Source organism: Onychostoma macrolepis, chromosome 20 (assembly GCF_012432095.1).
Source record: "Onychostoma macrolepis isolate SWU-2019 chromosome 20, ASM1243209v1, whole genome shotgun sequence".
NCBI lineage: Eukaryota > Metazoa > Chordata > Actinopteri > Cypriniformes > Cyprinidae > Onychostoma > Onychostoma macrolepis.
The window spans coordinates 3,236,857-3,247,524 of NC_081174.1; the positions used below are offsets into that span (position 1 = coordinate 3,236,857).

The window sequence follows — 10,668 nt, forward strand, 5'->3', positions numbered from 1 at the left end:
TTTCATGCCTCAGCAAATGACACGTAGGCCATTGAAGAGGTGAAGGTGAAGAAGACACAGACGAGAAGAGGCATTAAATCAGACAAACCTCACCGGTTGGAAGACGCTTGTAGGCTTCACTGAATGTTTTGTTTGTGCGGACGGCTGATGGTCAGACCCACACATAACCTGCAGAACTCCACACATCCCACAGCCTTCACATGTTCGCTTATGAACACTGTAAATCCTGACAAATGATATAAACATCCGGATAAATGTTGTTGTTTCTCCACATTAAACAGTTTATTAACCCTTTATGAAAAATACAAAAATGGGTATATATGCGTTTTATTTTGAGTATATTTGGTACATCAAACTTATGTGATATAGTGAGAACATGGGAAAACAGCTCAATTTTATTCAGAGACTCAAATCGAGTGAAGATATGCAATTTAGTGCAGATGCTGATATTTATGTGATGAAATTCTGTTGCTTGTAATGTAAATCAATGAGATCTTTATAACAGTGGAGCAGACACTGACATAAAATGATCTAAATATCAGTCGTCGCTCTATATCTCCAGTAATATGTCTCAGTAAGATGAGATGTAAATGATCCAAACATATAATGCAGTGCTGATTGAGAGATGAAGAGATAAACGCTCCTCAGAAGATGTGAGATGAAGATCATTCCTCCGCTGAGGAACAGTGAGAGTAAAGCTCCTCAAAAGATCCTGAGGATCAGATTTGAGACGCTCTGATGTTTCTAGAAAATGATTGATGGAGAATCAAGTAAAGCTGAGCTGCTTCAGTCCAGTAACTGTTCATCTGGAGACATGACTGCAGTTATTCTAACGCTTACTTGATCAAAATCAGTCATGATTTGACAGCAGAAAGACACTGAAGCAGCAGCTGAAAGGTGTCTCAGGTTCATGCTCCACTGTGTGAGTTCTTCTGATTGCTCAGTGAAGCAGCAGCACACACTCGAGCTTTGAGCAGCAGTGATGTTAAGAGGTGTAATGTGCATATTGTGTGAGCTGCTGCCTGATTATCATCCAGCGAGCTACACTAAAGAATCATTGAATATCCCTATATAAATTAAAAAAGCATTATTTAAGCAAAGTAAAAAAAGACTTTAAAGCTACGATTGTGTATTATTTTTCTAAAATATCTTAATTTTTTTTAAATGTTTGTTGCAAGAGAAGCATATCTTGCATAAAGAAAAGAGATGTGATAAGTCTTGATAGCATTTTATTTTGTTTGTATTACTTTTGTCCAGCAGTCAGCCCCTTCAGATTTTCCAATGATAATACGGCAGTTTATTCTCATGTTTCTTAGTAATCAGAGGAAGAAAAAGGAGGGAAACTATTTTGTCAACCATTACACTGCTGTTAAATCCCCATCCGTTCTTGTTTAGTGGTTATTATATACTGTTCCATTCCAGCTGCTAAGCATTTCATGTTTTAAAATATTGGAAGCATTTCTGATGAATGCATTTTTGATATTTTAAATGAAAATTCTCAATGGACTTAAGCTGGTGATTTTATTTATTATTTGTTTTTGTATCAATATGAAACAACTTTGTTGTTATTCAATCACAATTGATTACGGTGCGTCTAATCAATATATTGCACTCGTTCTTACATTTTTGATCAGTTCACTACTTTTGCAACAAAGACTGTTGATCAAACACTTGCATTTGTATTTTTTATATGTAACTGAATGAAATGAAAAAAAAAAATCAACCAGGTAAGTTTAAATAAAATAAATTTAAACTTAATTTAAATAAATAAATTTAAATAAAAAAATAGGTCAAAGTTAAAACTAGATTGTGAATAGTTACTGTATTAAATGCATGTATTTGTATACCTGTGTGACTATTTTTGTTTTTAAAAGTAAAACCAGATCCTGAAATGACTAAATACCCAGCCATTATTATGCAATAATTCTAAATTAATATGAATAAAATACACAGCTACAAAATATTGTGTCAAACACTGTAGAATTTTAATGTTAGAATGTTAATTTTCTTTCTTAGCAAAGTTACCCTTAATTAGATTAATAACAATATTAATTATAACTAATAGTATAATAATAATAATAAATAGATTTAATAATAATTAAATAATAGAAATAAGAAATTTCACAAAAAAAGGAAAAATCTAAGAAATATAAATATATTTACTAATATTTGGTCGCACCACCTGTCATTCTTTTTGTAGGTGGTAAAGTTAAAAACTTTGAAATGTTTTTAACAAATGAAACTTGTTTAAACACATTGTTTTCAAAAACGAAAATCTTTTAAAAGCTTTATTTGTCATTGGCCCTAGTATATAAATATAGTTATGTCAGACTTTTACTTCACTCTTTAGCCCAAAACATTTGTGCATATTCAAATGTGCATGTTTAAAAGTTTCACTGTAAATAGAGAACTCAGCTATACGACCCATTTATCAGGATAATGTAATTAACTTGGCAGTTCTCCCAAAAGAAGTCCTATTGTTGCATATAAACCCAGCCGTACGATTCAAACCTGCCCAAGCTGGTATGCAAGTAAGAGTTGGTGGGTAATTAAGGAGAGCTGTGCAGTTTGAAGTGGACTACGAGACATGCAGCATGAACCAGAGGCAGAGAGCATCACTTCCACTGACGTGACCAGATCCGGTTTATCAGTGCAAACACACAGAACCGATTCCCGAGTCAGAAGTGGACTGGTTCTGTCGGTCAGTCCCATCTGGAGCTCTTCCTCCTCATGTATCTCTCTCCCTGGCTGTCCACAGCCTCGTACAGCTGCTGCTCGTTGTCTCTGACCGCGTGCAGATAGCCCAGGTACCCAACACACAGCGTGAGGCTCAGCAGACCCACGGCCATCACCGGCTTGTTCTGCAGGGAGGACAGAGATGTGCGTCAGCGCAAACACTACCAGACCTCTAGAAACATGCAGTCTGATCAAAGCTTTCAAGACCAGACTTACGACTGTTTCTTCAACTTTGAGCACTTTTATGCCCCAGGCATTGATTTTTATTTAAATATTCACTCTAAAAGTGTTGTTAACTTTTCATTTTTGCTATTGAATGTTTTATGTATAAAATTTACTAATGCATTTAAGATCAAAAGTTATTGATGCACTCTAAACTATCATGAGCAAAGGTTAATAAATGCTGTAATACTATTTCTGACCCTGCAGCACAGAAGCAGTCATAAGCAGCACAGCTATATTTGTAGCAATAGCCAACAATACATTGTATGGGTCAAAATTATACATTTCTCTTTTATGCCAAAAATCATTAAGATATTAAGTAAACATCATGAAGATATTTTGTACAGTTCCTACCGTAAATATATCAAAACTTAATGTTTGATTAGTAATGTGCATTGCTAATAACTTCATGTGGACAACTTTAAAGGTGATTTTCTCAATATTTAGATTTTTTTGCTCCCTCAGATTCCAGATTTATAAATAGTTTCATCTCAGCTAAATATTGTCCGATCCTAACAAACCATACATCAATGGAAAACGTATTTATTCAGATTTCAGATGATGACCCTTATGACTGGTTTTGTGATCCAAGGTCACATATTGCTTATTGTTGGTTCATGCTGCATTAAATAATGTTAACATATGAGATCCTATTGTAAAGTGTTACCACTTATTTAAAATGTAGTTTTTATTTTATTTGACATTTTATCATGTACATAAGATAACGTTAGCTTAAAACATCATTTGTGCTGCAAATTACATCATGACTGTTTATGAAAAATAAACAAATTATCCTGTAATGTACGTCTACACATACTGAATTTTGAGAATTGTTGGTAAACTAATTAAACTACTGAGAGCGACAAAAGCGACAATAGCTAAAGAAAAAATATATAAATCAGACAGTAATCTTATTATTTCTTAGACAACATGCCGTTCACGAGGGACGCGTCAGAATAAAACGGAACGCCGTTAAAATATGAATTTATTTTCGAAATTCGTTCGAAACCAATTTGATCGTTTAAACTTTAACTTTACACGACCTCTTTAAACAACGCAACGCTCATGTCGCGGACAAACACTGACGCGACGCGACGCAGCGGTCTGACGCATGCGCACAAAGACTAACATGAAAATCCAGCAGAAGAACGCCAGCGCACAGCAGCTATCAGGTTGTGACTCGTGTAAGTGTAAAGCAGGCACTTGCAGGTCTGATGAAGAGCTCGGGGTTCACAGCGCGGAACAGCGAGGTGGTCCTGACGCCGCGGAGCCCGGGGCTCCTGTAGGCCGAGTCCGCCGCGCTGCTGGCCGGCTGCTGCGCGCCTGCTGCCCCGCTGTCCTGCGCCGGACGCATCGCTCTGCTGCTGCTGCTGTCACGAACACACGACACACGCTACTCCACGAGGTCACTCGCACGCGTTATTCTGACCTACAGGAGAGCACACAGAATCACAGCGTCCTCTGCTGGTCAGCGCAGCGAGAGGCGGCTCGCTCTTCTTCTTCTTCTAACTTATAGTGCATTTCCGCCACCTGCTGAGATGGAGTGTAATAAATAAGAAAAGGAAAAAAATAAATAAATCCAAATTCTTTTAATGAAATTGAAATCTGAATTGACAAACCACTTACACCTATTGACTTGATTTGAATTTCTAGTTTTAACCTTTCATTTTTATATCTGGTGCATTCTAACAGAACATGCTCAACTGTCTGTGTGGTTTTTATTTTTGCGGGCTTTCACTAATCAATAGCATGCTTTATATAGCCTATATATCTAAAAGGAGTACTAAAGGCCCTAAACAAAATGTGCCAAAGTTCATGATAATACATCCATTTATTTATATTTCTTATAATAGATATTTTATTTGACACTCCAAATACTTTGAATTAACAATTAACCGATTTCAACTGAATAATGACTGTTTACTATTGTCTTTTTAGAGCTGTTTTACAGCAGAATTGAATTTTGTTTGTATCATTGAATCATTATTTTCTTATCACTGTAAAGCTGCTTTGAAACTACCTTGACTAGTCTGACATAGCTTTGGGCAAACTGCCCCGAAGAGCTATAGTGAGGTATTTTGTTTTTAAGAAATGCAAAATCAGACTGTTTTTGCCCTGCTTAAAGGAATAGTTCACCCAAAAAAGAAAATCTGCTGAAAATGTGCTCACCCTCAGACCAAGATCAGGATGAGTGTTTCTTCATCAGGTTTGTAGAAGTGTGTCTCAGCAATGGATGCTCTGCAGTGAATGGGTGCCGTCAGAATGAGAGTCCAAACAGCTGATAAAAACATCACAATAATCCACAGCACTCCAGTCCATCAGTTAACATCTGGAGAAGACAAAAGCTGAAACTAATCCAGTATTAAGATGTTTATAACTAGAATACGAGTCCATAATAACGCTTCCTCCAGAGAAAAAGTGTTCTGGTGAGAATCAGGAGAGAAATCTGCAGATCAAGCAGCGTTTACAAGACAAAACAGCTCTGAACAAATTTGTGGCTGGATTTTGATGCGAGAGACAACAACAGATGCACTTTTTTTCCAGCTGTTTGGACTCTCATTCTGACGGCACCCATTCACTGCAGAGCATCCATTGCTGAGACACTGATGCAGAGACACACTCCTCCTGATCTTGGCCTGAGGCAGAGCACATTTCAATTTTGGGATGAACTATTTATTTAACATCATATAATAAACTGCAGATGAGAGGTGATTTTCCTACTCATCACTGTATAATGTCTGCTGCACTTAAGACGTCCGTCTACACCTTCATTGGTTCAATTTATATTTAAATGCATTCATTTTATTTTGATTCTTCTTTTTTACAGCAGTACTTTGTACCTCACACTTCAAGTGATGGAGTTATGCATCCTGCTCATCTTATTAATCCCTCATACAAACAAAACTGATGAAAGAGCTTTTATGAATAAAGCCTCAGTAGACTGGATTCTTATATCTGGTGTGTTTAAGTGTGTTCTGTCAGTGAAGCCGTCACTGTTTGTACTGTAGCGTTCACATCACAATACCTTGAGTCCATTGTTTATTTATTACCAGAAACTGGCCATTTTGTGCTGCAGTGTTTTCATTAATATCCATGGGTTTTTCTTCTTTTTCATATCGTTTGTTTGTCTGCCTGTATACTGATGAACTGATAATTGTATTTCCAGAGAGCCAGCACATCTCAAATCTGAACATAAATGAATGATGCATGTGAAAGTGCCTCTATAGACGGCTGGTTAAACAGGGCCTGATGACGTCTCTGAGGTGGAGCATGACCAAAGATGATGAAAACAAGCATGATTTTCTCTGATGAATCATTCACAATAACACCAGTAACACTAATTAAGAGCATAAACATACTTTTTCCTGACTTTTAACACCTGTAGCAATCACAGATGAAGGCGTTTGACAGCAGACTGTGTTTTCTCTGCTGGTAACACTATCAGTGCTGCTGAGCTCATTAGTAATTCATGCACACGCACAAACAGCCTGCGGTTTCTCATTAAAACTGCATGCGTAACCTATTGGGTTACACACATCTACAGGTTTACTTTATATGTCTGCAATAACCCTCATTAATCTGCATCAGAGCTACCTGTGAAAGACAAACCCACAGCACTCTTCATTCAAACAAATCAATGAGTCTTCGTCCTGCAGCAGTTTACACCTGAAATGACCGAGTAACATGAGCACTTGTGCTCACATGAAGTCTGAATGGCTGCAGATGGAGAAAGATGCTGTCTACCAGCTGAATGCTCTGTAATTAATGATCATTTAGTTCTGAAGTATTCTGAAGTATATCGAAATGTGATTGTCCTGATGTGAGGTTCTCCATGAAATCCAGGCGTGCAGACTGAGCGTTTGTGCATGGAGTGTTAGCTGTTGATCCGAGCGTGACCCTGGAGACTGTGAGCGTCTGTCAAGGGCACGAGTGGGTGCGTCTGAGCCTTTCCACTGAACTCGACACGCTCGACTGTTTACACTGCTAACACTACAGGCTACGAGGCTCACAACACCTCGTGCATTCAGCAAACACACCAAACACCATCCTGACACCCGCTTCAGAGCGGAGCGTTTCCAGTGACATAAGAGTCCTGCCATAGTAACCAAACAGGTGTGGCACCTACGCCAGGTGTGTTTGACTATCAAATAGCAGAGAGAAGCTGCTCTCGGCACATTTACAGTCGAGCGGCAGAAGACGAGCAGAGCAGAAGGGAATCAGACTGCATGAAAGGTAAATACTTAACATTTATTTGCTTTTGTTCAGAGAAGTATCTCACAAGAATGGATCTTCATCATCACACTTGGCAAATACAGAAAGCTCAATCTGATTCTGAAATCTAGATTTGACAACGCTCTGAAAAAGTCTCTTGATAGATTGTAAGTGTACCTGTCTAAAGAGTGCAAACATGACATTAATTGTAAAAATAGAGCTCCAAAGGGGGATTTTGACAGCGACGCTACAGTAGAACCATTTTGGTTCCCCAGAGAATCTTTCAGTCTTTAAACGAGCCAGTTTTTCTTACTGCGAACAACATTTGAATCATCTGAAGCAGTGATTCCTGGACATTTTGCATTAATCAAACACTTGACTCAGGTTATGAGTTTATTAGTAGAGAATCCAAGAGCTGAACGAGTGTTTGGTTAAGTAGACAGCCAAAATGTTAGTGGTTGGGAACCATTGATCTAAAGAACCCTTTTCTACTATAAACAACCTTTTGTCCAGTGAACATATTCCATGGGTGTTAAAAGTTCTTCATGTCTCTTTATTTTTAAAGGGATAGTTCACACAAAAATGAAAATTCTGTCATTAATTGCTCACCCTCATGTCGTTTCAAACCTGTAAAACCTTTGTTTATCTTTGGAAAACAAATTAGGATATTTTTGGTGAAATCTAAGAGCTCTCAGACCCTCCATATCCATTGTGGATATTACCACAATCATGACTCAGAGTAAGGAGGACATCATTAAAACTGTTCATGTGGCATACGAAGGAGGAGAAGAATCTTTGAATTAAGTTATTTTTGTTTTCTTTGCGCACAAAAAGTATTCACATAGCTTCGTAATATTGTGGTTGAACCACTGATGACACATGGACTGGGTCTGGGAACGTTTCTGTTTCCTTGTTGTCTATGAGAGGGTCAGAGAGCGCTCGGATTTCATCACAAATATCTTAATTTGTGTTCCGAAGATGACCGCAGGTCTTACGGGTTTGGAACGACACGAGGGTGAGTAATTAATGACAGAATTTTAATTTTTTGGCTAACTTAACTAATCCTTTAAGAGTGCACACGGTGATTTGAAGGCACTGAACTCTTGGTTTCCTTCTGCCTCCGCAGCAGCCCGATGAAACATGAACTGGGGATTCCTGGAGAGTGTGTTAAGCGGGGTAAACAAGTACTCGACTGTCGTCGGGCGGGTCTGGCTCTCCGTCCTCTTCGTGTTTCGCATCCTGGTGTATGTCGCCGCCGCCGAGCAGGTGTGGAAGGACGAGTTCAAAGACTTCGTCTGCAACACACAGCAGCCGGGCTGCGAGCAGGTCTGCTTCGACCACTTCTTCCCCATCTCTCAAGTGCGGTTATGGGCCATTCAGCTGATCATGGTGTCCACCCCGTCGCTGCTGGTGGCTCTGCACGTGGCGTATAGAGAGCACCGAGAGAGCAAGTACAAGAGGAAGCTGTACCAGGACAAAGGCAGCATCGACGGAGGGCTGTTCTTCACCTACATCATGAGCCTCATCCTCAAGACGTCCTTCGAGGTGGCCACTCTGCTGGCTTTCTACTTCCTGTACAGCGGCTTCCATGTTCCCCGCTTGCTCCGGTGCGAGGAGAGCCCCTGTCCCAACACGGTGGACTGCTACATCGCAAAAGCCACCGAGAAGAAAGTCTTCCTCTATATCATGGGCTGTACATCTATACTGTGCATTGCCCTGAATGTGGTGGAGATGATGTATATCATATCGAAGCAGTGCTGGAAGTGCTTCAGTAAGAGGTATGCTCCCGTGCACGAACGAGGGCCTCCATCCACACTCACTCTCGGCTCTCCGCCGCCGCTAGCCATGTCCAAACAGGAAGGGCTTCATTCTGCACCGGCTGGAAAAGAAAGCCCAAAGCTTGCTGCTGCATGAGCGCTTGGGCTTTTTTCCATGCATGCTAGACCAGTTCTTCTCCACTGATGGTTCGCAGACAGCAAGGAAGAACGAGATCAAATGCAAATAACAAGCTACAGTCACGTAAAGCTACGTTAGCATAACAAACATAAGAATGAACTTTCAAAAGGGGAAGAGAAAACACTTCTCATATCTTTTGTTGTACTGTATTCAGGGCAGGAATTCTTGCTGTTTGAGTAGCATCTAGTCAAGTTAGACGTCAGCATGCCCTCATACTCACAAACCATCAACAAAACTACACAAGATTACGAAATGCAGCCCAGATGACATCAAATACAGGTTCATTTGGAACGAGGAAATGTTTGTCGACCACCGTATGTCTTGTGTGGAGAACATTAAACTACTGACTATTATCAACTATTGAAACCAAACCTGTCAATTTTATTATTAAGACTGTCATGTTGATCATTTAGCATATTGTTGGGCCTGCAAAGTTTATGGTCATATTAATACATTTAGTTTTGTATGATAAATAATTGTGGTACTATCCAATTAGAGAACCAGATGAGAACCACTTGGTTTAACTGTACGGACCCACTTTATATCAAGTGTCTTTAACTGCTATATACTTAAATTAATAATTTGATACAATGCACTTATTGTGCACATACAAGTTTGTATATCGCACTTACATTAAAAATAACTTTCTGTAGATACATCTTTAATTACACTACTGACCCTTAAATCTAATCATGCCTCTAACCTTAACCATATCCCACCTCAATAGCATCTAAAGTGATTTGCAATACAATGAACGTAAGTACATTGTACCAAACTATTCATTACTTTAGATGCAAGTACACAGTAGTTAAAATACCTAATATAAAGTGGAACCAGCTGTACACTTATGAGGACTGTTGCTTTTACATGTTGAAAATAAATAACCTTGTCAGATAATCATGGTGGATCACTGTTATTCAAAATTACGTGGCTTGAGAACAGAAAGAAAAACTAAATGACTCTGCAACTTTAAAAGCACCTACCACTATGGACTGACATACACTATATGGACAAAAGTATTGGGACACCCCCTTCTAATGAACAGGTTTGACTACTTTAGTAATTTCCATGAGTACAAATCTTAATGTTTAAGCATATAATGATATTCTAGGGAATTGTGTGCTTCTAATTTTATAGCAACAGTTTGGACAAGACCCTTTTCTATTCTAACATGACGATGCCAATGGCAAGGTTCAAAAAGAAAAGGTTGAGTCAGTGTGGAAGAACTTGACTGGTCTGCAGAAACCTCTGCTGTGACTTTAAATACAGACCTTGAGCTAAAAACTCTTCACCAAACACCAGTGACTTGTACATATGGGTACAGCCCTTTTAAACACTTCCATAACTGTTGCAACAGAGATGGAAATTCAATTTTGAAATACATGAATTTTGTTTCCAACTTTGTTGCTACAGTTTTGGAAGTGCCTTTTTCTGTTCTAAAGGAGGGGGTGTCCCAATACTTTTGTCCATGTAGTGTATATATAGTCAATAGATCAACTATTTTTGTTTCCATGTATATATGGTGCAATTGTTTTTTTATAC

The 10,668-nt window shown here is 38.8% G+C and overlaps 2 protein-coding genes across 3 annotated transcripts; one reads left to right on the plus strand and one right to left on the minus strand.

The window, feature by feature from the left end:
• Nucleotides 1-276: 276 nt before the first annotated feature.
• On the minus strand, nucleotides 277-4,458 carry smim8 (small integral membrane protein 8). Its single transcript, XM_058754891.1, has 2 exons — nucleotides 4,166-4,458; nucleotides 277-2,861 (listed from the first exon to the last, which is right to left on the minus strand). The coding sequence occupies exons 1-2, from the start codon at nucleotides 4,310-4,312 to the stop codon at nucleotides 2,703-2,705; spliced, it is 306 nt and encodes a 101-aa protein (XP_058610874.1). The 5' UTR covers nucleotides 4,313-4,458; the 3' UTR covers nucleotides 277-2,702.
• A 2,526-nt stretch (nucleotides 4,459-6,984) lies between these two features.
• gjb7 (gap junction protein beta 7) lies at nucleotides 6,985-10,115 on the plus strand. 2 transcript variants are annotated; one of them, XM_058755526.1, is made up of 2 exons: nucleotides 6,985-7,191; nucleotides 8,297-10,115. In XM_058755526.1, exon 2 carries the CDS (start codon nucleotides 8,311-8,313, stop codon nucleotides 9,082-9,084), a length of 774 nt encoding a protein of 257 aa, XP_058611509.1. In that variant the 5' UTR covers nucleotides 6,985-7,191; nucleotides 8,297-8,310; the 3' UTR covers nucleotides 9,085-10,115. The 2 variants fall into 2 exon arrangements, with proteins under 2 accessions (XP_058611509.1, XP_058611510.1); XM_058755527.1 differs by lacking the exon at nucleotides 6,985-7,191 and adding an exon at nucleotides 7,924-8,185.
• The last annotated feature ends 553 nt before the right edge of the window (nucleotides 10,116-10,668 follow it).